Source organism: Nothobranchius furzeri, chromosome 16 (assembly GCF_043380555.1).
Source record: "Nothobranchius furzeri strain GRZ-AD chromosome 16, NfurGRZ-RIMD1, whole genome shotgun sequence".
Taxonomy (NCBI): domain Eukaryota; kingdom Metazoa; phylum Chordata; class Actinopteri; order Cyprinodontiformes; family Nothobranchiidae; genus Nothobranchius; species Nothobranchius furzeri.
Window position 1 is genome coordinate 58,540,181 of NC_091756.1, and position 27,891 is coordinate 58,568,071.

The window sequence follows — 27,891 nt, forward strand, 5'->3', positions numbered from 1 at the left end:
ATAATAATAATAATAATAATAATAATAATAATGCATTGAACTTATATAGCGCTTTTCAAGACACCCAAAGATGCTTTCACACACTCACATTCACATAGTGCTGGTGATGGTAAGCTACTTGTAGCCACAGCCGCCCTGGGGAGGTCTGACAGAGGTGAGGCTGCCATTTGGTGCCGTCGGCCCCTCTGACCATCACTAACATAGGCAAGTTGGGTAAAGTGTCTTGCCCAAGGACACAACAGCAGGATACCCCTGGCGGGAGCTGGAATCGAACCCATGACCCTCCAATCATGAGGCAACCCGCTCTACCACCTGAGCTACTGCTATAGTGCCGTCTAGGGTTCTACAAGCCCCCAAGGTGCTTCTTAACGCAATCAGTCACTCACACATTTACACACTGGTGATCTGAGCCATAGTGTAAACACTGTTCAGAGGGACTTGTGGCATTGTCCGATAACTAGACAACCTGTCCACCTCTTGAGCTACTACTGCCCATTTTTCAATTTTCATTCATGGTGGAGTGTTAGTAGCTGTAACACACACTTTGACGACAAAATGATCACATGAGATCTTTGTTTTAAACTTGGTCTTTAAGTCAACCATAGGCCATTAGGAGTCAGGTCTGGTTGTTTGTTAACACAGTATCTCATGAATCACTGAACAAATTTAAATGAGACTTTCAGAGAGTAATTGTTGAATGGACATCTACAACACATGGATCAGTCCATTTCACATTGGCTACCATAGCCAAATTATCTTATAAAAGTGAGAAAAATGTCCCCAATGTCCTCAGTTTCACTGATGCTATGCTTAGCTTTTGTGTGGTAGCATCGAAGAGTCACTTACACCACAGCCTCTGAGCACGGAGATCGCTCATAATCGTGCAATATTGGATGAGATCATGTGTAATGGTGTTTTCATGATTTGACCAAACAGCAATAACTCCCATCATTTTTCTGCATAAGTAGATCTTTGTTTAACACTTTGACATGAAGGGAGGGCGCTACACAGACTGAAAAATGGCTAGTATGGATCTTTGCTCACTCCCCTTAGAAAATCCATATATTTCACTTAATTTGGTGTTTTTCAGTTATATGCCCAGTGATTGTATCAGAGTATTCTAAGAGGTCTTAGTTTGCTATGGAGTTACACACCTATTCCGACTCCAGATCTCACGCTTTGATGGGAAGTTTATGACTTCCCTAATGGAGTGTGACCTCAGTTCTGCCCTCCTTCCTCCTTTCTCCTCCCTTCTCTTTTTCCACCAGTTTTACGGTCTGGAGATAAATCCTTTTCATAGGCAGGCTGGTGAAGTGGACTTACTCTACCCTTATGAGGGGCTTTACTTACTTCCTGCTATAGTGACTCAAGGTCCTTGGGTGAGTGGGCTGCGCTAATGTCAACAGCTGAGCTGAGCTAGTGAAGTCCAACGCTCCTTAGAAAAACAAAAGTGGGTAGACTATTATATCCTTAAAGTGTATTGTGCTGCGCTTCATGGGAATAGTGTCCTGCAGCAAATAGGAAAAAAGAGCCGAGGATTGATTTAAGTCCTGTCTTTATGAGAACTGCTACGAAGTATTACATTTCCCGGTGTGCAGTTTTGCATTTGGTGAAATAACTGATCTTTAATAAGTTTTTACATTACTGGATGAACTTTCAATCAATCAATCAATCAATCAAAGCTTTATTTATAAAGCGCCTTCCGCAACCCTGTCAGGAAGCCCAAAGCGCTGAACATGGTACAGTTGTATGTAAATTATATTGAATAAATCAACAATAAAAGAAATTCAAATTACAAAATACAAATTACAAAATACAAAATGGAAATTACAAGATAGATGAAACATTCCGGTAAAATACAAATGTGTGAAACACAAGTGGATTGAGTGGATGGATTGAGTGTACCAATGAAAACTGTGGAATGGATTCAACATAGTAGAGGGCCATAATCAAACATGTTCTGGAAACGCCAAGCGGAGGAGGTGTGATTTTAGGTGATTCTTAAAGACTGTCAGAGAAGGGGACAGCCTAACTGAGGGTGGCAACTGGTTCCAGAGTAACGGTGCTAGACTGAGAAAGCCCGGCCCCCACGGGTACGACACCTAGACCGAGGGACAGCGAGCAGGCCTTGGCCAGAGGAGCGCAGAGCGCGTGATGGGGAATGTCTGTCCAGGAGAGTAGCCAGATAGGGGGGAGCACCACCCTGGAAGAAATGATAAACTTTGTTGTTGAAAAATCTTTAGGCTGACGTACTATCTTGCTCATTGTTCAGATATTTAGTTTTACTCTACAGTGTGTTCTGACGACCCCCCCCCCCACACACACACACACACCATTAAGTTAAGATGTAATGAACTTGAAGTACCAATGTACACTTTAGTCTGGCATTCGTTGTGAGGACCGTCATTGACTTCCATTCATTTTAGTGATTGGATTGTGCCTAACCCTAACCATAACTAGAGCTCATTGACATTGTCCCAAAGTGAGGACTTTGCTACCAATGTCCACACACACACACACACACACACACACACACACACACACACACACACACACACACACACACACACACACACACACACACACACACACACACACACACACACACACACCAGAGGAAAGTTCTGTTTGTTTGTGTTAGGAAGTGGCTTTGTCGGAATATCAGATTTGTCCCGAACTGGCAAACCAGCTGACATCACTTCCTGTGCCCATGTCCTTGCCTATAGTGTCACACTGTAGAGGAAAAGAAAGTGTGTTTCTGGGAAATGGAGGCGCATATCACACAATACATGGATCTGCAGTACATACAGTAAAGATTCTACTTTTATTATTGTTCACTGCTTTTTTGACATCTATATGATCCAAGATTTCATGAATCTAGTTTATGTATCAGCCCCCCCAAACAAACAAAAAAACAAACAAACATACAGCAGGACAAATAATCATGTTTGTATTGTTTTATTTTGCAAGATGAAGTACTTACTGTTACTAAATTAGTGTTACTTCCTGATTAGGCCAAGCATCTTGTGACGTCACTGCTTTGCGCTGTTTAAATAAATGAGCAATGGTATATTTACACAGCCTCTCCCACACTAATTCAGATTTATTATTCCCTTTTCCTGTCTTACTTCTAACACTATTTTAGCCCAGCTCTAAAGTATTTCAGCTGTGTGGAAAAAAATACAATGATTGCCACTTCACAGAAAGTAAATATTACCATAATTTCTGGACTATAGAGTGCAACTCAATATTAGCCGCACCAGCAAAAAAAAAAAAAAAAAGGTTTTCTACACACACACACACACACACACACGCCGCACTCGAATACAAGCCGTTGTGCAGCAGCACATGCAGGTCTCTGGCGCACAGCGCATGTACGGCCATAACATAAGATAATTAGAAAGACGCTATTGTTGTTTTAATTCAACAAAACACATTTTAAACATGGGTGAACGTGCCTGCAAGTTTAGAAAAGAAAACAGCACAGATAGCATTCATATTTCTGGGTGGTTATAAAATAAAAACAGAACTGACACGTTATTACCGGTCATTTGCATGTTTAGAAGATAAGAACAGCGCTGACACAGCATTAATAAGCCCCGGATCAGAAAATAAAAACTGCACACAAAACATGCCTGGTTAGTGATGATCTGCACAGTGGAAACAGTGGAAACACCTCGGCCGTCTGCTCTTTGTGTGTTCTTCAAGAATGTTTTCCAATTCCGGCCATCTGCATTCAGCTCCTCTGAAAGCTTTTGTTGTTTTTTTACATTGACTGAGTTCTTCCCGCTGCCGCCTCCAACGCTGCACCATTGATTCATTTATGCCAAGCTCCCGTGCGGTGGCTCTGTTTCCTTGTTTGATGGCCAGATCGATCGCTTTTAACTTGAAAGCTGCAGCATATGCACTCCTCTGCGTGTTTTTCACGACGAGGGTGTGTCTGATGTGTAAACGTGCCGCTTTAAATCAAAGAGCGTCTTTTTCCGCGCATAACGTTTTGCCGTGCCTGTCTCACTTTACTGCTGGAGAGTGCCTCTAGTGGTTGTTGGCCAACAAAAATCTACACGTGAGCCGCACCGTGATATTGGCCGCAGGCTTCAAGGCACAGGGAAATAATAGCGGCTTGTAGGCCGGAAATTACGGTACTTGTACACGTCTTAAGAGGCCCATGCAAGGTTTCTGTTTGACTCACAGGGCTGAATAGTTGGTAGCAATCCTCCTGTCAGGGACAGAGCAGTAAAACTCCAGGACAATGGTGTAAAAAGAATATATTCTAAATTTATTTCCATAAATAATTAACAAAAATCAAGACAAAACGGGTCCAAAGGAAAAAAATTGCCACGAAAATAACCTTAACTAAAAGTAACAAACAAGACCGGTCCCAAAGCTGAGACTCACGGGGGAATTTGTACACAAAGGCTAGCCTACAGACAACGAGGGGAGAGACAGGGGAAACACTAAGTCAACAAAGTATAACTACCACAAAAAAGTTAAACTAATACCTCCTAACAAAATCTGGTGAACTCAATTAGAGCTTCAGAACTTCTGGTTTCTTGTTTCTTCATGATCAAGTCCCCCGCTTCCAGCAGCCAGATGGAATATTCCACTTCCTGCCTGGAGTTACACCGGAAGTGTTCTCTCTCTCTCTCTCTCTCTCTCTCTCTCTCTCTCTCTCTCTCTCTCTCTCTCTCTCTCTCTCTCTCTCTCTCTCTCTCTCTCTCTCTCTCTCTCTCTCTCTCTCTCTCTCTCTCTCTCTCTCTCTCTCTCTCTCTCTCTCTCTCTCTCTCTCTCTCTCTCTCTCTCTCTCTCTCTCTCTCTCTCTCTCTCTCTCTCTCCTCTCTCTCTCTCTGCAGAATACAAAAATACAAATGAAAATAGTTAATGATCAAATAAACTACGTATAAGATAAATTACTAAATGTGTGCACCCATTAGTAAACATCTTAAAATATTGCAACAAAATGAAATAATAAACCAGCTTGTGGAAAAAATATTTAAATAATACTAACACTGAGAAATGGCTGGAGGAACCTCCACACCTCCATAACTGAGTAAATAAACTTTTAACCGGGGGTGGTTAGAAGAAAAAGAAGTAGATCAAGGTGCGTGTCAATCACTGGTGCTCGTCTTTCATGTCCATGTGCCGTAGTCATTATAAAGAATCAGACATGGAGAAACTTATCGATGCTGCATAAATAATTCCCATTAAAAGGGAACGTCACATTTTAATGACTGACTGATTCAAAATCTAACCCCTGAGTTTTAGCTGCTTTTTACCATTGAAGTCTCTATCGGAATTCTAAGCACAACAATAATAAAACTTAAATGTAAACAGGACCTGGCTGTTTGGGCCTTAGCTCAAAATGGAAACTTAACATAATTTTTGTAGTTCAAAACAAACGCCATGAAACTTTCAGGACCCCCCCCCACCCCCACCTTGCTGGATGACTGCTGGAGATAGGCAGCAGCTCCACGAGACACAACACACCAAAACCCTTTAAAGCTCCAGGTTTGATCTGCTTTAACAAGCATTCTTGTTTATTATTATTGGTATGTTTCACTGAAAAAACATTTTTAAAATCTTGTTTCAGATTATAATCTGTTACGCTGAGTTTTTCATGCAGGCTGCAGTAGCTTCTGATAGAAAACAGACGGTGAAACTCTAGGATTTGAAAAGCCTGACAGATCTACGTCACACTGTCACTTAACATTCATGGACTCACTCATCTGGACTCATGATGGGAAAGGTTGTTGTTGGTTTAGCGTCCAGGAAACAGCAAAGAACGTCTTGGCTAGTATAAGCTAACCATTAGCATTAACAACTCTACCACCCAGCAGAACTCCTACAGGCTTGCATTATTTGTGGAGATGAAACATCAACATTGCAGAGCAAGCATAGTGTTCGACACCTCTAATACCATATAGTTAAATCACACAAAACGTTACTGTGAGTCATTACGCGGGTGATGGGTTACTTTAAAAATTCGCCTTTAAATCTGAAAATAACTATTTCGGCTTTATTGTGACAATACAATTTTCTCAACTCCTGATTTAATTTTTTTCTGGGGGGCCCTAACAAACATTTGTACATTTTTAAATAAAACAAAGTAAATAAATAAATAAATAAATAAATAAATAAATAAATAAATAAATAAATAAATAAAAAACAAAAATAAAAAAATACATAATAAATAAATACATATAAATAAATAAATAAATAAATAAATAAATAAATAAATAAAAGACATTTCCAAATTCTGTTCATTTCCAGTATTTTCTCCTTGGTATCACTCACCAGGCTTGTGGCAGATGCACATGAGCGTGTGCACTTCATTGTTTAGTAGAAAGTTCTAGCTGTTTCATCACAAAAATTCCCACGAATAGAGGGATGCACCCACAAGCCTTCAACTATTTTAGATACTATCCTACTGAGCTGGTATTATAACATGTAACATGATGAAGAACGTTTATTTCATAAGTAAAACTGTGACTTGAAAACAAACTATAACTGACTGCAGATATTTTAATGTTTTCTTTCTATTTATTTTATTTGATAAAAATGTATCTTATTTGTCTCGTTTTGTAAAGCAGAAACCCGTAAACCACGTGAGCTGTTGTGACCCGGTTACATTTCAGCTCGGCGTTGCAGCCTTAGTTCTGAGCCCACTTAACTTCTGAAGGAACACGAGAGGCGGTGGAGGCAACTAAGCGCTCTCAGAGCTGAAACCACAAAATCTTGTTTCAGTTTTACACATGGGTTTACAACAGTGACAAGTGTCAAAGGTGTTTGTCCAGATGCCAGTCTGAAAAGAAGCATGCAGATTTCTGCATGAAGTTTCTGAAATACAATCAATTAACGTTAAAGGCACATTTACACTTGCCATGTATCAATGTCCCAAGTGGATTTGCACGGTTGTACATGACTGATAGTGGTTTACATCAGGCTGAATGTTTTATTTTTTCTTCCGGTGTCGGTGCAAGATCAGCTCGGGGTCCGTCGACTGCCGATGACGTCTAAGTAGTTGATTGGCTGAACATGAACCTTACAGAATTATGTAATCATGTTACATTGTTATCGCGTTACGTTGCTGTTGGACAGGAGAGGGGCCCTGAAAGCACCTGTTGCTGGTTGAAAAATTAAAGATGTGTTTGTGTGGCAAAATTTCCTAAAGTGTTAAGAAACACCAGAAAATCACAATGCTCGTAATCAAATACCTTTTGGAAATCGTCCCTGGAAAGGCCTTATAGCACTAAAAGCAGTGAGAACGTTGCAACACTAATCTGACTAATGACTGAAGGTGAACTCACCCGATGTGTGCAGCACAGGCAGGAAACAACTGCTGTTATTTGTGATTAAAACATTAAAGCAACTAAAACTAAAGTAACAAAAGGAGATCGTGGTTTTTCCACAGCCCGTTATTTCACAGTCTTTTCAGCTATTGTTGCGTTTGCTTTACTTTTATTTTGGGACACTCTCCGTGAGGACAGAAGACAAAGAAGACAGAAGCAGGAAAAGGCTGATAGATAAGATGAGTGCAGAGACGGAGCTGGCGATTTAGAGGCTAGCTCTATTTCCTCTGTCTGTTTGTCTTTGAACAAGACTCTTTGGCTTATCAGCCTGGTAACCTTCTGTCTGTGGCATGTTTTTAAAAAGATGTTTTACTTTTGCTTTGTTGTGTTTTGAAACAATCAGGAAATCACATCATTTTCCCAAAAATGCCGTAATCTTTTGGACGTCTCCCAGAAAGCTCACTTTTCTTTGTTTGTCAGTTGTTTGCTATTATCCATGTGAACGGGAGGGAAAGTGAGCTGGAGTGCCCTTGGATGTGCTTGTGGGTGTGAAATGTGATGACATGGTTAGGGAGGGAATTGGCTCCGGTCCTTAGGGAGGAACAGGGTGAGGGGTTATGAGCAGGGTTGGAAACGTTGATGCGCCACAGGTTTTTGCTCTGAGTTCTTTTTCTAATCACATAACAAGACTTTACTGTGTTTAAAACAGTTTATAAATGATACTGGAGCGCCTAATATGATCCAGTCTCTCTGAATTTGGACAAGATGTGAGTCAGCACAAGGTTCAGACGGAGATTTTCCCATGAGACAAATATGGTAACAATATAACCTCCATGATTTACTTGCAGAGAGAAAAAGATCTGCACGGTACTCAGTCGTCACCATGATTCAACATAGACTTATTAGGCAGCAGAAGGATAAAAAACAAACAAAAGCTATGTTATCTGTGAAATAAAAAAATAAAAACATTTCTCCAGTGGTTTACCCGCCTGCTGAGCCGCCGTGCTTTTGGAGTCAGTTGGGGAGAATTTAGCAGCGCTATCAAACCGTCTTTCACGCCGACTTTAATTGTTTCCACATGTGCTATCGGATCGCCTCTGCGTGTTTAATGTGATGTATTTGAAATGTGAGCGGGCCTCGACTGGCACTAGGCTTTGGAGTAAAGGGCTGGGTCTGGTCCCGAGTGAAAACTGAGTCTTACGCTTCATCACATCACATTACTCTTTAATTAAAAAGATCTGTGAGGCGCCCTACATGGACCCCTGCGACGCTTTCCCCTGCCAGTGCCACACATTCAAGTTTACTTCATAGGATGCTTTCATGCACTCACAGGTGATGGGACTGATTACAGCTGAGTGTGTAGTAGACAAACAGAGATGGACACCAGGGGTGGACTGGGACCAAAATTCGGCCCTGGCGTTTTTACGAATCGTCGGCCCTAAGTCTGCCCTCCCCATTGGGAGAGTGGTGGGGGTGGGGGGTGTTGCCGCCCGCGGACTCGTCTCTAGGCTGAATGTGAGATCTAATATGGACTGGGACTGTTAAATTACAAGCAGGGCCAGACCGCTGTGACTGGGAGCCCTGGCCTTCCAGATCAACTCATTCTCCACAGGCGAAGATCGGCGGGACATTAGCTACATGCTAACGCGGTAAAACAACTCCTACGTCAATGCTCTACCACGTTTTTCATGCTAAAAACGCCTGGAAAAACTCTGTTAGCTTCGGGTTACCATGTAGCTAATGTTCTGCAGATCACCAACTGTGGTGTAGTGTCGGCCCAAGCTGAGCAAGAAGCCCACTTGGCTGAGTGGCCCACCGGGACACTGCCAGAATGCCAGATAGGCCAGTCCACCCCTGATGGACACCAAACAAATCGTGATGCAGCATCTTTACTCCCACATCTATTTCCTATATACATTGTCAGGAAATGTGGGTGGCAATGTGCATTCATCCAAAGACTACTGGGAATATAATCCTTTAGTCCCATAGAGTGGAATAGTATAGGGTGGAGTGGGGTGTCGAGGGTTGGTATTGACCAGTATGGGTAGGTGGTTTCAGGAGGGCGTTTCAATGACCAGTTGGACTCTCACTTGGCAGGTGGGGTAAAACCCGAATGCGTACCATCCTGTATGTGGCTATCACTAACATTTGTCGTTCTGAAGTCGACCAAACATTGCCACTACTTGCAGGCATTTTCTCAACTATGTACAGCTATACCGCTCTACCCTAGCTATTCTGCTCTGCCCTTGTCGTATAGCCCTACCCTAGCTGTACCACTCTGCTCTAGCCTTACTGCTCCATTTTCCAATGCACCTACATAGGGTTGTCACGGTGTGAAAATTTAACCTCACGGTTATTGTGACCAAAATTATCACGGTTTTCGGTATTATCGCAGTATTTTTTTTAAACATGCTACATTTTCACACAATTAAATTAACCCTGTATGTCAGGAAATGCTGCCCTCAGTTTGTGTCTACATTTTTGCCTAAAATGTGTTATTTTGTAATCATGTTGTTTATTTGTTTTCATTTTTCCCTTTAGTCTTTAAAATACCAATATTTGCCCATAACTTCTTATTTTTTGTCTGTTTGATGTCATCATTTAAAAATGTTAGATCAGATGATACTCAGTACTCAAGTAGCCTTCTAATCAGATACTTTTTTACCCTTACTTGAGTAATAAACCCTATATCAGGAAACTATTTCCTCGGTTTGTGTCCTTCCAGTGAGCTTTGCAGATGTGGGAAAATGTCATCAGGCAGTAATCATTGTTAAATTCATAATTATTCTTGGAAAGAGACCAACTCTTATCTGCCCCTGGGAGCCCCGTAATGCATAGCGTCATTTCAACATGGCGGTGTCCGCGACACGGTTTATATGCAGGTAGCGGCGCTGCGGCTGCTTTATGTAGCAACTCGTTGCATTCTCCCTCAACCCAAATCCTCGGATCACGCATTTTAGCTAAAGCGCTAACGTTAGCTTGCCTTGCGTTGACTGTTGAGTTGTGGGTGATGGTCACGCAGATGTGTCGTGAGATTTGAAGCGTTGCTGCCTTTCACACACACTTTTTCTGCACGTGCTGCAAACAGGATAGCCGTCTTCTGTCAACTGCCCCTCGGCATTCTTCAGATATCCAAAAGATGCCCGTACTTCCCACTTTCTCTTCTTTGAGGGATAACAAATGTCCTGAGCGCTGCCGTCTCCTCCTTTGGCCATTATTTCAGCTTTAGCTTCAAGAAAGTGTTGGTTGTAAACAACAAAGTGCGCATGTGCCACCGGCAACTTCAGCAGATGATACGGTGGCTGGTAAGGGTCACCGCGCCTACACCGCAGCCACGGTAACCCACCGAGATAATATAGTTTTTTAAAAAACAAGACGGTTATTATTGTCAACTTTTTTACCGGGGTTTACCGCTACACCGGTTACCGTGACGACCCTACACCTACAACAGAAGTGGGTTCGAAAATGTTGCAGTCTAGGTTTGTTGTAGGGCCCACTTTTACAACAGAAACAGACAAAATTGCATTCTGACCCACTCCGACCCATCCCAGACCCCTAAATGGAACCATAGCTTAACTAAATTTAGCATCGTCTGCTCCACTTTCAAGCAGATTTCATTGATACATCCATAATCCTTGTTTATTTTATTTCATTATTTTCTCTCTTCTTTGCAGGGCCTATGTCTCGCAGCCCATGTGAGCTGCTGCCAGTTGGGACAGGACACCCGGTGCAGGCCATCACAAGAAACTACACCATTATGTCAGGGTGTGCAAGCAGAGGCACTGCCACCCTGCCTCAGGAGGTGCACGTCATCAACCTGAGAGGACATGCTCCAGAAAGTCCAGACAACACGCCAGTGAAAGTGAGTCATCGATGTTAGAAAAAGCTAAACCCCACTCACCTTTAAAATACTTTTGCTAAGAAACAAAAGTTGTGATCAAGCTTCGATCTTTTTGTGGCGCTTGATTCGGGGGGGGGGGGGGGGGTACAAGCTGTAATCTGAAAACACTTTTTTTCACTTTTCAAACTCTTGTGCAACTCAAAAACTAATAATAATCTAAATATCTCATAGATGATTTAGGTTTTCCACTATTTCGGCCTGGAACTCTTTTCCAAACTCATTGATCAGATAAGCCTTCATGACCTAAACACAACCTTTTAGAGGGAGAGAAAGAAAGACAGAGATAAGTCAACAGATGTCTGATATTTTCCATCCTCTCCTCAGTGTTTAACTCTTTACTGCATCCATTCAAACTGGTGAAAGTGGTGAAAACACTCCCTGTGTTCAGGGGTGGTGCAACACAACGCGTGAACCATCAGACAGAGTTTGAACATTAATCATGTGCAGAAGGCTTTCGCATCAAAATTTTTAACTGTCACCATGGTGTGTGAGGCAGCATGTATAGACCTGCAGTTTACTGCTGATGGAGACTCAAGCTTAAAGCAAAGTTCAAAATCAGTGTGTTAACATGGTGCATCAGGCAAATACATTAATATAACTTTTGTTTTATGATGCAGCGATATGACCGTGAACTAAAGGGCTTATTTAGTGACAAAACAATCTCTTCTTAGCTGAAGGTACTTTTCTAGATAGCAAATGATCGCAATACATTTAGAATTTTAGTAAGTTAGTATTTGGTTGAAGCTACTGAGTCAGGAAGATGAAATATCAATTAGCATAACCTAATATCACAGTGACCATGATAAACACTTGATGTTTATTTTTATACCATTGCAAAGATGCTCATCACACTTTGCCTGTGTGGTTCAACGTCACTTCCTGTTTGATAAATAATAAGCAAGAACCGTTATGACATTGTGTCCGTTGAAGCATCTTAGAAACGGTCATAGTTAAAAAAAATTCAGTATTTTTGACAATTGGGTTAGGGTTTCTTTTAAGATGTACCACATCATCATTTGTATAAATAAAAGCAGTGGTGTTTAATATATTTCATCAATCAGTGTGTGTTTCTGTGGTAGAAGAGTTGGCCGTCATCGGCTACAGGAGTTCAGTTCAGTCGTGCAGAAGCTTTTAGTGTGACTCAAGTTTTCTATTTTTGTTTAGAAGGACAATCAGACCTTCTGAGGGGACCAGATCAGCCTGTTCTGACACACACACACACACACACACACACACACACACACACACACACACACACACACACACACACACACACACACACACACACACACACACACACACACACACACACACACACACACACACACACACACACACACGGTGCACCATTTAAGGTGCCATCAACTGAATCCTCAGATCCTTCATGACTGGAGGAGGGTATCATCTAGCAGAAAAAAAGGAATTTAGGAGAGACTGATAAGCAGATTAAGTGGATCTTCCCTCGGCTCGTTCACCTAAAAGTCCTTGTGGTAAAACAACAGCAACAGTCTCCATTTTTCATCCTTGACAGCTAAAAGTAAAGAGACTTATTTCTCCTCTAATCATTTTGGATCTTGACAGGTTCTTGAGGTCAGAATATGAAATACTTTATTTCCCAGTTCTTTAAGCTATTAATGAGTTCTTAATATTAAACCCCATAACCACGAGTGTAAAGGGCTTTCTAAGAAAAGAAACTGGTATTAATAAAGCTTTCTAAGCTTTATTAATTGTCCAAGCGCTTTTTGCTTGTTTGTTTTTGCAAGAGGAATTACTGCTCCTTGCGGAAGACCACAGACGAAGGACGAGGTTAAGAACGGGGGAAGTACTGCCGCCTACAGGTCTGGCATGTCCTTAACAACGTATTTATCCGGGTACGTGTGGACAGAGTTTTTTTTAAAACAAGGTGGTGTGGATGCAAGTTTTTGGAGGGGCGGATATTCGTTTTTAAAAAAACCCGGCTACGTGTGGACTAGGCCTAAGAGACATGAAGAAAACCAGGAGGGAGCTGGGGACAAAAAGGCTGGAGCTACAAGGACACAGAACGTGAAGGAAACACCTGGAGGGGCTGGGGATGACTGAATGAACACAGGACCTGGGAGGAATGATCTAAAGGGCAACAAACAGAAGACAATTGAAAAACACAAAGGGACACATAAATGAGATGCAGACAAAGGACACCTGAGGGCGCTATGAGACACAAAAGGGGAGTCTAGAGAGGGATGGAGAACACGAGGAGACACATGAGGGAAGACGCAGACCATGACAAGTACAGAATATCTACAGCTGATTGTCCTCTGCTCTTATTTGTTTGTTTCATTAAGCATTTTAGTTGATTTATACTTATCACAGAAGGTAAAAGCTTAATAAAGATCAATAAAGCATAAAGATCTCAAAGTCAAAAACAACAAAATATCATAAAACAAATGAAATATAATTAACTCATTACCTGCCAGCCGCTTCCTGATCAGAAAAGCCTGTCGCTGCCACCGTTTTTTGAGCGCTTTACTGTTATTTTTGAAGAGTCACAGAACATTGTGCTCTATGATGATGTCAACGCAAATTTACCAAAAGAAAGAGTAGACTCACTACTTACATCAGGAAGCATTTGTGTAATTCTAGCGTTATCCGTTCTTTTATAATCCGTCGTTGAACTGTGAACAGCAGAAGCTTTTCCGGTTAGCCCCTCACTTTTTATACAGCAACGGCCCAAAACGATGTCCTAACACATGGATTTTCTGCTTCCTGTTCATGTGAAATGTGCCATACGTGGATGAGGATAAGCTTTAGAGCTGGGATGTTTGCTCTCACAGTGTGGGGCTCATTCCTACGCCCGCAATGTAAAAAAAATGCAAATGACAACTTTAGCCGTCAATGGCAGCGAGCGGTCGGAAAATGTCATCATAAAGATGAAGGAAAACACAAAAGGTTTAAGTTAAAGTACTATTAAATAAAACAGTCATCAGCTGCTTTTTAACTCATTCACTGGCAGCCATTTCCTGATCAATAAAGTCCTTCGCTGCCAGCATTTTTCAGCGTTTTTGTTGCGCACAGAATGTTGCTCGCTAGGATGATGTCAACGCCAAAACTGACAAAACAAAGAGTAGACTCACCTTGAAGAAACCGCGTGTTTCGAGAGTTATTTTTTTCTTTCATAATCCGTTGTTGAATTGTGATCAGCAGAAGCTTACCCGGTTCACGCCTCACTTTTTTTACAGCAGCGTCCCAAAACTATCTCCTAACACATGGATTTTCTGCTTCCTGATCACGTGACGTGTGACGTACGCGGATGAAGATCGGCTTTAGAGCTGAGATGTTTGTTCTCACGGTGCGGGGGCTCATTCCGATGCCCACACAGTAAAAACATGCAAATGCCGTCAGTGGCAGTGAATGAGTTGAATGTGTCCAGACCATCAATCAAACGGAAAAAATAAAGGAAGTTCTCTCCAAAGTTGAGGTGCAACGTCCTGTAAACTTCACGAATGAACTTTCCTTAACTATTCTCATGTGGCTAAATAATTTCATTCTCTTTTAATTGTCATTTGATGATTGTGAGAGTTGCCTGCTGAGAGTTTGATTCATTTTCTCAGAGTTTCCCTCACCTGTGCTGATAGGTGAGGAAGTGGCGTCTGGACCACAGAGCAGGCACATTTTGATGCTTTGAGTGACAGTCTGCAGCGCAGGAGCGGCTTGTTGTTTGAGGTTTAACAGTCTGCATTTGTGCACCTCGTGACTCATGCTGCATGTCTGCACAGCAACAAGTCTGGGAGTTTTTACTCAGCGTGCAAAGCTGAAACGGATAAGGGAGGTCACATGGTTGATTTCAAACACTTTCACACTCATGTGGAGTCTCACACTTACTCTGCTGCTGCTGCTGCAGTGTGTGACGCCTGCTTCGTCTTCTCACAACCATTTGAGAAACTGAGGATGTGAGAAGAGTGTATTATTGCAACAGTGGAGCTCTATAACCACCTGAGAACTTTACAGTTAATATTTTTAATAATCTCTGTCTGAATTCCATGTTTCATAATTTAATCCCATTTTCACCTAAAAGGTGTTTCATTATTTGGAGAACAGAAATAGTTTCAGTTCAGGAGAACATTTAAGCCAACTTTATGTATATAGCACCTTACAACAACATAGCACTGACCAAAGTGCTTCACAGAATTGAAGTACAGTAAAACAACATAAGAATACACAAAAACTAAAACTTACATACTGGAACTAAAAGATTCTCATGCTGAGTTAAAAGGTTTTCAAAAGAGATTTAAAACCAGACAGAGAAGATGCCAACCTAAAGGCCACACATTTAAGGCTTCATAAAGGTGCTTTGAATCAACCATCTGTCATGTTCTGTGATAAATATTTAACCCAGGACATGCAGAATCAATATATGGAAGCTGGTTGTAGGAATAATAATGATTTATTAAGAAATGATGATTCCAGGAGTAACTGGTAATCAGCAAATGAGTGACGGGAGCAGCGTCTGAGGGGAAGAGGAGCAGATGTTGGACCTTGATAATGTAGTATGGTAGAGGATGCGCTTGGGAGGAGGACTTACGGCGAAGCGTGGTGAAGTTTGTCTGGGGAGGGGTGAGCTGGGAGAGCAAGCGGATGTCCAGGGTTGAGGTAGAATGACGGGGTTCCAACAGGAGGCGGTGAGAGAGAGAGAGCAGGTTACCAGGAGCAAGTCGAGCCGTTGGGAGGACAGGGAGTCGAGAGATAAATCCAGAGGCTGTAAGGTCGGGCAGTTGTATATCCAAAAACACGCAGGGATGCGGTGTATGGACAGGGATGACTGAGTCTAGAGAGTGGAGGAAAAACAAGAACAAAGTCTGAGCACAAAGTCGTAGCAAAAAGTGAGATTTCAAAAACTAGAGTTCAAGGAATCACAGAGGCTGGGATTTCTACCAGTAGGGCGTAATCATCCGGCAGTTTAGCAGTGTCCTCCGTCCTCCTTATGAAGGCCACCCGCTGATCAGCTGATTGACCACAGCTGCTGCTCTCTCTCCTGAAATCAGAGAAGCTCCCAAAAACAGGTGACGTAATGGTGTGTGTAGAGAGCTCACCTCCCAGCTCACAACACCATCATTTTATGTTCGTAAAATAAGATTCCTCAAATAAATTTTTCATATGGGAGTAAAGAAGCAGATTTATTTTCTTTGTAAAATAAAAGCATGAACCTAAAATCCACACTATGGACTGGCCTATCTGGCATTCGGGCACCGTCCCGGTGGGCCGCTGAGCCGAGTGAGCTGCTTACCCAGCTTGGGCCGATACCACTCCACAGTTGGTGATCTGCAGAACGTTAGCTACATGGTAACCCAAAGCTAACAGAGTTTTTCCAGGCGTTTTTAGCAAGAAAAACGTGGTCGAGTGATGACGTAGGAGTTGTTTTACCGCGTTAGCATGTAGCTAATGTCCCGCTGATCTCCGCCCGTGGAGAATGAGCTGATCTGGAAGGCCAGGGCTCCCGGTCGCAGCAGTCTGGCCCTGCTTGTAATTAACAGTCCCAGTCCATAATGGATCTCACATTCGGCCTAGAGACGAGTCCGCGGACGGCAACACCCCCCACCCCCACCGCTCGCCCAATGGGGAGGGCCAACTGAGGGCCGACGATTCGTAAAAAAGCCAGGGCCGAATTTTGGTCCCAGTCCACCCCTGATCCAGCCTGATCCAATCTTTTATTTTCTGTGTGCCCTTTAAATTTTTACTTTCCATTTGGGGTTAACAGCTGTGATTTTTTTTTCACGCAATTTGTTAAATCTGAAACATTTCAGGGTACTGTTGCCTTGCAGCAAGAAGGTCCTGGGTTCAAATCCTGGCCTGGGGTCTTTCTGCATGGAGTTTGCATGTTCTCCCAGTGCATTTGTGATTTCTCTCCTGTGCTTCAGTTTCCTCCCACAGTCCAAAACCATGACTGGTTGATTGGTTTCTCTAAATCGTCCTTAGATGTGAGTGTGTGTGTGTGTGTGTGTGTGCTTGTTTATTCTCCCTCTGTGTCTCTGCGTCGAGTGGCGATGGACTGGCAACCTGTCCAGGGTGTACCCCGCGACTGCCCGGAGACTGCTGGAGATAGATACTGCATGGTGGCGCAGTGGTTAGCACTGTTGCCTCGCAGCACGAAGGTTGCAGGTTCGAAACTCGGCTGCGGCCTTTCTGCGTGGAGTTACGTGTTCTCCCCATGTATGCGTGGATTTCCTCCGGGTACTCCGGTTTCCCCCACAGGTCACAACATGCCCTATAGGTTATAAATTGTAAGTCGCTTTGGATAAAAGCGTCTGCTAAACAAATAAACATAAACATGGATAGGCACCAGCCCTCTGCAGCCCTGTGTGGACAAACAAGGACAGAAAATAGATGAACTGATGGATGAATGGATGAAAAATTAAAAAACGTAGAAAAAAATGTTCCTTAATTTTGAAATTAAACCTATGATGGTAAATGGCCTGTATTTGATATAGCGCCTTCTAGAGTCCTGGAACCCCCCAAGGCGCTTTACAACACAATCAGTCATTCACCCATTCACACACACATTCACACACTGGTGGGGATGAGCTACGGTGAAGCCACAGCTGCCCTGGGGCGCACTGACAGAGGCGAGGCTGCCGAGCACTGGCGCCACCGGTCCCTCCGACCACCACCAGCAGGCAATGTGGGTTAAGTGGCTTGCCCAAGGACACAACGATAGCGACAGACTGAGCGGGTCTCGAACCTGCGACCTTCCGATTGCGAGGCGAGCACTTAACTCCTGTGCCACCGTCGCCCCAATTAAATTAAACCTATGATATTAAAGTAGATGCTGAAGCAAAAAAACCTTGCAGTATTTTCATTTAGTGGTTAAATGGATCAGGTTTTATTGAAGAAGAGACATGTTGAAACATCACAATTTAATGTCAAAACTCTCGGCTATTCTTCAGACCGAGGTGATCCTTTCACGTCCTAAACATCCAAACAACACCAGATGATTTCTGAGGAGGTTTATTTATTTTACGTCATGTTTTTGTTCTGAGTCAGGCAGGGGCGTGTCCAGGGAGTGGCCTGGGGTAGCACATGCCACCCTTAGAATCTGATTGGCCACCCCAGGTGCCACCCCACTAAGTTCCAGTTTAAATTGAATTTACATTGTCGACAAAAGGCTTGAGTTGTAAACTCCAAAAATAGTGTGTGGTAGCATGCACCTTTAACATTGTCTTCTAGCCCAGGCCTACAGAACATTTCTGTAGTATTAATATTATTTATTATTTTTTCATATTCACATAAATAGTATTTAGTCCCACTCAACTCCAGTTGGTGGCAATAATGCAACAAGAAGTGACTTGCTAACCACCACAAAACTAGAAGATGAATAGAAAAAAATGGTGATTGTGCAATGTGAAATCCCAAAATTCACTAGAAAGTAAATAAATAAATAAACGATTTGTGTAAATAAATAAATACGCATAACCATTGGTGCCACCCATGCATAAATAAGTGCCCCACATGGGCCACCCCATTTTAAAAGTCCTGGACACGGCTCTGGAATCAGGCAAACTTAAACATTTAGCTTCTTGTTGCACCTCAAAATCCCAGTTTTCAGACAAAGTTCGGCTCTAACCAAAGTCTGCCTGGACCTTCGACTTGTGTTTTTTATATTAGCTTGAAACAAACTGATGGTTTTCTCAGCTTCAGCGGTTCCATCAAAGTAGCAGAAACCCATTCCCTTTTATTTTAGTTCCCTGAAGAAAAAGAAACAAAGTCATCAAAACAAAAGAGGTTTCTCTGGGCAAGTCAAGTACGGTAACAGAGGTTGTGCCAGGCTGAAAACAGTGATTTCCTCAAAAGATGGCCGAATCATTTCCACATTTTTGAAGGAATGTTTTATAACAACAATCTGGACCGAGAGGAGGAAAAAGAGTTAGTCGGAGTGGCCCGTGCTGCAAGACCAGACTTGTTTCTCATATTTCCTCCAAACGCCAAACCCTCAGAGGTTTCAGTCATTGACTGCTGACCTGCAGGTTTTGCCGCTCACACTGTACCACGACAATCATCACAGTGGAGTTTTCAGCCCTTGTTTCTGCTCTGGATTCAAATTAGAAGCACCAAGTTAGCATTTCTCCACATCCATGTTGGTTATGTCTAAGCTTAGTTTTAATGCAAACACCTTGTTTCCAAGATGCAGCACCGTGTGGAGCAGAAATGAGCTTTTCAAAACAAAAGCCTGTATGATAAACAAGCAGTGATATCTCGGATCACTCCTCCTCCTCTAATCAGTAGAGCTAAGATCAAACGCAGCCAGGGGCCCTGATCAGGGAGAGGCAGAGCAGATGATTGCTTTATCAACGGGAACTTGCAGATAGAGTGAGTGACTCGCTGGAGCAGCTCACCAGGCACAAACAAGTGGTGAGAACGTACACAAGCCAAGCTCTTTTCCCAAACAAAACTCCCACGAAGCCACGTCTGCTTTGAGGTTTGCTGGGTTTCCACATACTCCTTCTTCTATTAGCAGGCATTATTGTCTAAATGCACTTTGTGATTGGGATAGGAACACCATGCATTTTGTTAGAAAACAGATGAACTAAAATAAAATCTGTCTCACCATCAAAGCGCTAGCTGTCGCAAGGTAGGAGTGGTTAGCTTTTTACACTTTTTGTACTAAACTAATTCAGGGTTCCTGGTTCTGCTTTTACAAAATTAAAGATATAAATGTGAACACTTGTGCCAGTTTGCAAAGCTCCACCAGGTACATCCACCCCCGCACAGCCCAAAATGTAATCTGGCTGCACGCACCTGGAGGAATCTCCTGAAAAGGCAAGATGACAAGCCACAAACAACCTGGAGGCTCACCGTGATCTTCACTTCTACAATGCTCCATTAGCTACAAGGATTGTGGACCCATGTCATGTCCATTTATGGAAAGCTTAGTTGCAGCTGACCCAAAACGCAGACTGAATGACACTCCATGTGCGTCAGCAGAGCTCTAGTCAGCACCCACGTGAATGTGGACTCTATGAATTGACCCTGGTTATTCCTACACGTTGTTTACATATTTTGTACACAGTTATTTGTGAGTTAGCACCACACTGGCATCAGCGCATACACCACCAGACTGTTGCCTACCTGCAGAAATTCGTCAGTTTCCTTTGCATGTTGCGCAATACTTGGAGACAATAGAGTCAAACTCTGAAAGCTGGGACTGCAGACGTGATTGCTGAAGGTGATTAACTGCTGCTGTGATCATTTGCACTACTCACCCACACACGCTATGCACCAGAAAAATTAAACAGATGTTGTAGTGGGAACCCAAGCTTTTGGCCTCTTGAAAACTCAGGTGAACGCCTGGGTCAGGGGTTTCTGGGGAAAATTTAGTAAACATAAATGAAAGGGATACTTTGCAAATATTTCATGTTTTTAAATCATTTTCTTGAGCCAGTTTGTGCTAAAATGACCCTTTACAGCACATATGTCAGAGTCAAGGCCCGCGGAGCATTTTTATGTGGCCCGCGAGATAAATATCAAAAATGTATTAAAACTGGCCAGCTGGCCGATTTTACCGCAAAGACTTCAACTCCCATGATGCTTTGCGGCGTCAGCGCGGAGCCGACGCGCCCCCTCCTTTGTGTTTTTTCCAGCGCCTGCTGCGGTGTGCAGCTCCGCTGTCTCGGACAAACTACACTTCTCTCACTCAGCGCCGAGTTCACTCAGCTGTTTTCTGACGTTGAAGCCCAGAAACGGAGATTCTAGCCGCTCAGTAATGTGTTCACGACTGAAAGAGAAAGTTTTCCAACTAACTTCCAGACAGAGCTGATATAACTCCAGCGAGCAGCGACACGCTCAAACCAGCACGACTCTGTGGTTGTGTTTCCTCCCCGACACACAACAACGCGGTCAAGCTGCTCAGACATGTTCATCAGCACAAACCTATGTGAGCACCTGTTGTCATCTAATGTTGTCATTATTACGATGAAGATGAACAAAACAACAGGAGTCTCCTCCTCAGCTCAGATCAACCCCATGATGCAGGTATCTGGCTGGAACAGGTGAGCATCACAGTAAACCAGTGGAGCAAACTGAGCTTTAAATATGTTGGTTTTATGCTCTTTTTCTGCTCCAAAACATGAAAGTTAACAGGTGAGATGTTGCATTTTCATTTAAGATAAAATGATATTTTTATTTTGTTGTTGGCCCGTGAGAAAAGATTTAACCTACAGTAAACAGGAAGTGGAAAGGCTGCAGATAGATGAATAGAATAGAAAATCCCTTTATTGTTCCTCAGTGGGGAAAGCTAGACGTCACAGCAGCGATGACACGTATTACAGGAGAAAAAAAGGAGAATAAAAAATAAGAAAAATGAATAAACAAGAAAACATAAATCCTGAATAGATTTATAAAATGCTGATTATACCACAAGTAATGAATACCACTGATGCCTTTTATTTAAAACGGACTTGCTTGTGTGTAATTTGGTTATTCCACATTCAGTGTTAATGCAGAAATATGTTTGTTTCCAAATTTAAAGGTTCAAAATTGCATATATGTTGATGAAGAAAATGTGCAAATTTGCCGTCACTTTTTCAAAAAATATTAAGTTTGGCCCTCGACTCCGTCCCAGAGTTTCATTTCGGCCCCGTGTGAGTTTGAGTTTGACACCCCTGATTTACAGGGTTAAGGAAATGTCACTCAGACCCCCACCGCCCTCTGTGGCCAGAATACGGCATTTGCAACTTCAGAGTGCCGATCCAGTCTGTTGGACTGGCAACATTCTTCTACTGATATACCTGGCACTGCAGTCTGCTTCCAGCATGTTTCCTGCATGTTTTAGATCATGAACACAGTTGATTCGCTTAATTTAATGATGAATCACTCCTGTCGACACTAAGGAAGGCTGGGGAGACATTTCATGTTTCAGATTAAAGTGTTAAAAAGACGAACGGACAGCAAGGAGATACGTTTTGCTTTTGGTTTTACTAAACGGACACTAGGGGGTGCTCAAAGCAAGCCAAAACTGCCTAGTCTCTCTTTTATATGTAGGATTTAGGTTAAACATAAAGCATGAACTCTGTCTAAGTAACAGAAATGTGCTGGTTGGATTGAATTTCAATTTATTGTAACAATTTATAATAATATTTGTATTTCTTGAGCTGGGTTCATGAAATCTCTGTCTGCTTCTGTGACCCAGCACATCCCCCTCTGCCTCAGTGCAGATTTTTATCCACACATTTCTCTTCGTTTTGACGTCTTTTCAACTTTTCCTTCTTTTCTTTTGGTTCTCTCTGCTCAGTGCAGACTGATTACCATCACAGTTAGGCAGAGAGGCTCCAGGTAGCGTCCCTATCACACTCAAATATATGGGTTGCCCTGATAAGAACGACTGATGGGCACTGGTCTGCCTCTGAGCTCCTTGGCCCTGGCTCCTCGTCTCTGTTTGTCTTCTGTACAACGTCAGTGATCCAGAAAGAGACAAAATTCAGACAGACAAGGTGCGTGCTCCAACAGACACAGCAGATTACAGGGAAGATCGGTCCTAGCCGATCTGAAGGCAGCGCTCAGTGTTTTCAATTCAAACGCTGATCATTCTTTGTCTTTGGTATCTGGAGCTGGTTTGTGCAGTTGCCCGGGATATCAGCATGTTTACTGAACCCCCTTTAAACACAAAAGCCATTAATCATTAATGTTGGTGTTGTGGGACACGCTGTGCTTGATTTCTTTACTCTGTAGCACGTTATTATTATTTTGGGGGAGTGAGAGTGCTTTTTCAGATGAGTTTTTGGCTAATTAAAGGATGTTTGGGGTTTTTGTGTTAGTCACCAAGGCTTAGCAGGCAGCTAATTACCTCTGTCAGTAAAGAGGACTCTCCCCTTCCTGTGAGGACACTGAACCACCCTGATAATGACCTCTGACCACAGGGCTGACTGCTGTTTATTATGTTTGACTATAGCAGCGTGACACCATGTTGATGCTGGGCCTTTATCGCTCATGTTTTCAGACGTCATTTATTTTCCTTGTTAGAGCATGATAATATAACCATGCTTAAAGCAGGACCTTTTGCTCTAGTGGCAGTTATTTCGGAACTTTTTAAAGTCCGTGTTGTTTGTTTTACGTTGGCGCTGTGCGGTTTTACTATTTTTTGCAGCCGTATATTATTGTTTACACTTGCGGCCACCACTAACGAGATGCTTTGTGGTGGATCTTACTCAGGCTACTACAGCTGTCGTCCCTTGCGTGGAGTTTTGTTTCAGTAACACGATAGGTCCGGACAAGACTGCATCGGTGGCTAAAGACAAAAATGCCTCCTAACCAGAACAGGGCCCTGGACCCCTGAATCTCATTGTTAGCCGTGGCCTCTGGTCCTCTTCCAAACCTTGCAGGGTTTTAGACACCTGCATCAAGGACAATTCAGGTCACTTTATCCTTGAAAACACCAGAAGAGGTCCGAAGGCTGCGTCTGCACCTCCTATTTTCCACACCCACTGTGGTATGACAGGATCTGTTGCCAAGCCCTATAGTCTTACCAGACCTCCCGATGGCTGCGTGGGCAGAGATCGACACCAGCTGCTGCCCACTCCTCACACATCCCTAAAAACCAGAGCTAGTTTGGTCTGGTGTGAACATCTTAGCATAACTGACCCAAAAATGCTTTGAGAATAATCAGTTTTTGTCTTCAGTTTGTCCTGGCTCCTTTTCTTCCTAGAGCTCTGTTTATGCGTGTTAGCAGGTGACTCATGTCTTCTGGAAATGTCTCTGTCTGGATTTAAAATTCCTCATCTTTTACTACTCACTCACTCACTCACTCACTCACTCACACACTCTCTCTCTCTCGACCTTTCAAAGCCAGCACCTCAAAGACAAGCCAGGTATGATTATGTCTTGGTTGCTTTTATTCTCGGAGGAGTTTCACAGTCTGCTTTTTCCACTGTCTGAAGTAAGGAGAGCTGGAGGAGAAGGGGGTAAATATTTAAAGACAAGAAAAAAGAAAAGGAAAACTTGGTGATCTGTTTATTTGGATCCCCGTGAAGATTGCCTCATATATAAGTGTTTAGCAATTTCTTCCATTATCTCATCTCAGAGGGACATTTCAATGGTTCTAGCAGAACCGCGGCATTAAAACCATTCATGGGCCTAATCTTCAGCCTTTGATCTTGTTTATTCTATCTTTTTTCTTTTCTTTGGTGCTTTGTACTGAACAAGCACACTTTAGTGTCAACCTTATAAATAATTACTACGTTTACTTTGTAGAGAGCCCTGTTGGGCTCTTTGAAAAAAAAAAAAGATTTGAAATCCACGAGGACTAGTAACGTGTTATAAGGGCCGGTATCCGGCACGTTTCGATTTAACCCTGCTTCAACACACCTGATTTCAATCAGCAGGTGATTAACAGGCTACTGCAGATGACCAACCACTGAATGTAGTGTGTTGGACTAGAAAAACCACTAGAACGTGCTGGACACGGGCCCTCAAGGCCCGGAATTGAAGTACCTGATCAAGAGGGCGTTGCTGCCATCTTTAAACAACTCTGATGTCCTAAATTTCACAGCAGTTCATGTGATGTTATTTTATAAACATTTGCTCTTCCATTAATTCACATTACACAGTTATTTGAATGGAATTCTGTGATTAACAATGAAAAACCATTTTCATGAATTTGTCTGATTATAATCAGTCACTCTGAGTTTTTCATGCAGGCTGAATGTGAAAATAGTCTCCTACACCTATCTCCCGCATTAGCTGCTGATAGAAAACAGACGGTGAAACTCTAGGATTAGAAAAGCCTGACAGATCTACGTCACACTGTGACACAACAATCACTGACTCACACATCTTGACTCATGATGGGGAAGGCTGTTTTTGGTTTAGCGTCCAGGAAACAGCAGAGAGCATCTCGGCTGGTTGAAGCTAACCATTAGCGTTAGCAGCTTCACCACACAGCAGACCTCCTCCAAACTTGTGTTATTTGTGGAGATAAAACATCTACGTTGCTGAGCAAACAGAGTCAGAGTTGTGCTGCTGTTAACCAATCCGAGGTGAGATGTCCAAATATCAGGAAATAAGATTCCAAATCCTGCCGTCTGAAGCTGAGCTCCGATGTGGCTCACTTCTAGTTCCCGAAACAGGCTCTGTGGAGCTTTTATTCCTCAGAGTACAACTTACAAGGCTAGAGACCACTGCAAATGAAATGTTTAAATGGATATTCCTTTAAAAAATGCAAAAACAGCTTTATTACTTGGTCTTAGTCCTAGTTTTAGAGATACTGAGTTAATATTTGATGCTATAGCAGATCAGAATCATTCCAGCAGACACTCTCAGCCCTGCGCACAAAAACCTTGCTTAAAATTTTGATTGTACCTGTTAGAATCAAAATATCTCATGAACCACGTTGGATTATAATGCACCCTATGAAAAAGGAAGAAATATGCCTAGAATTGATTGGCTTTTGGAGTCAGACACAACATGAACTTCGTTTGCTGTTAGCAACATTAGCTGGAAAGAAAGGCGATTCTTGCCGTCCTGGTAGCTTTGAAAGAAAGAGAAAAGTTAGTTTTTGCATTGAATAAAGGGCCAGTAATGTTTCGCTGTAACTTATTAACTGATTTCAAGGATAATGAAATCATATAATGTGAGTCATTGTGTGTTGAGTCAGTGACTTATGAGTGTTTACTGCGGACACACACTGAGGGTAATTAGATTCATCTGAGAAAGAAGAGTGAGTGTCAGTTAAAGGAGTTCACATTAAAGGGGCATTATGGAAGTTTGACAGCTAAAACACGTATAGAAATAATAAATGTCTTCTTCATACATTCTCCTGCAACGCCCTGGTCCTGTAGAATGAGCCCTGGCATTTTTACTGTGATTGCCTGTTTTTCTGTAAAATCACAGAAAAAGAGAGATGCTCGGGTCGAGCAGGCTGCTTCATGCGCGTTCACGCTCAGGCATCGCCCTCCAAACCGTTCTTTGAACGTTGTTGCAGCCGTTATGAAGGATATAAATGTTACAGATACAATCTACATCACTGGTGGTTTAGATCGTCTAGTAAGATGTCGGACTTTTGTGTGGAAGACCCAGGTTCGATTCTGGATGTGAACATAATTATTTACGAGTTTCTTTTTTACATTAATGGTATATTTTTACAGTAAGATGCCCAAATTTTTATTTGAGACTCGCCGAACGGCATTGAATTCACAGATAAAAAAGATGTGGGTTCAACTTTCATTTTGGAACAATTTTTCAAGCAAGGGAAGGGAATGATCTGAGCATGCAGGACGACTGACCCATCATAAACCTTTGTCGGCTGTGCTGAAGAGAAAGGTACAGAACCACATTATTTAATTAATTAGCTGTCCTCTGTCCTCCGGGCCACAGACACACACACAAGGGACTGTCTCAGCTGTTATTTTCGTTAAGGAGTGTGCACGTACAGCATGCACGCCTCGTGCACGAGCCTACTATTGAAGCTGCCGTTACGCTTTTGGCCTGAGGGGGCAGTCGCGAGCATAAAAATTCTAAACTAATTCTAAACTGGGGCGACGGTGGCACAGGAGTTAAGTGCTCGCCTCGCAATCGGAAGGTCGCAGGTTCGAGACCCGCTCAGTCTGTCGCTGTCGTTGTGTCCTTGGGCAAGACACTTAACCCACGTTGCCTGCTGGTGGTGGTCGGAGGGACCGGTGGCGCCAGTGCTCGGCAGCCTCGCCTCTGTCAGTGCGCCCCAGGGCAGCTGTGGCTACATCGTAGCTCATCCCACCAGTGTGTGAATGTGTGTGTGAATGGGTGAATGACTGATTGTGTTGTAAAGCACCTTGGGGGGGGTTCCAGGACTCTAGAAGGCGCTATATCAAATACAGGCCATTTACCATTTACCATTTAAACTACGTAAAGTCCCTTTAAAAGTTGAGAATAGCAACTATATTTTTGTACAACAGTTTCATTTCTACAGTGACAATATATAAAGGGCAATAAAAATGCATGATGAGGTTGGATTTGCTTCACCGTTTAGCTCAGGGCAAGCTAAATGAGTTCAATCCAGTTAACCCAGACTAGTCCAACACAGGGAAACAAGATAAAGTTCTAGAACATGCATGCTTGTTTTTCACATCTCGCTGTTAGCCTTTGAAATTCACATCTAATAGTGAGAGAGACAAAGATGTGGTTGCATGCATTAGAGATGGAGGCCAGCTGCTTAGAAAGAGTCCACTGTGTGAAAGTTCAGATCCCTGCTGTGGGTACATGTCAGAGCTCAGAAGGTGCCTTTTAGAGAGAAAACTTCTTGTGGCTTTTATTTTTCTTTGTAGGTTTATCATCTAATGTGTGCATAAACAACCACGAAACCCGATAAAGGGGAACGGGCCACAACATAAGAGATTTACGCCAGGACGTTGCCTTTGTTTAGCCTGATATTTCTGGGTAAACAGCGAAAATCAAAGCTTTGACACTTTTAAGGTGGAGCTGTTTCCAAACAGGGCTTGTGTTGTGTATTATGAGTTTATTTGTCATGAACTGGAAATGTTTTTTTTTTTCCCGATTGCTGTTTTATGAGTTTTTTCTCATGGGAATGGTTCCTGTTATTTTCTTCCTTCTCCAGGTTGAGCTGCATCTGAAGCCCATCCAGTCCATGCTGCACCACCAGAAGCCTCTGGTCTTTTTGCTGAATTCCCCCCAACCGCTGATCTGGAATGTCAAGGCAGAGAACCTGGAGCTGCACATTAGACATACCTTTCATGTGAGTCCAGCATC

General features: G+C 42.7%; 1 protein-coding gene across 2 annotated transcripts in view; it reads left to right on the top strand.

Moving 5' to 3' along the window:
• Window positions 1-27,891, top strand: part of tgfbr3 (transforming growth factor, beta receptor III) — a 108,356-nt gene that overhangs the window by 28,103 nt on the left and 52,362 nt on the right. For both annotated transcript variants that reach the window (XM_015962334.3, XM_015962332.3), the window contains exons 3-4: window positions 10,964-11,151; window positions 27,740-27,877. In XM_015962334.3, coding sequence (XP_015817820.3) covers window positions 10,964-11,151; window positions 27,740-27,877 — 326 coding nt within the window. The remainder of the gene's footprint in view (window positions 1-10,963; window positions 11,152-27,739; window positions 27,878-27,891) is intronic.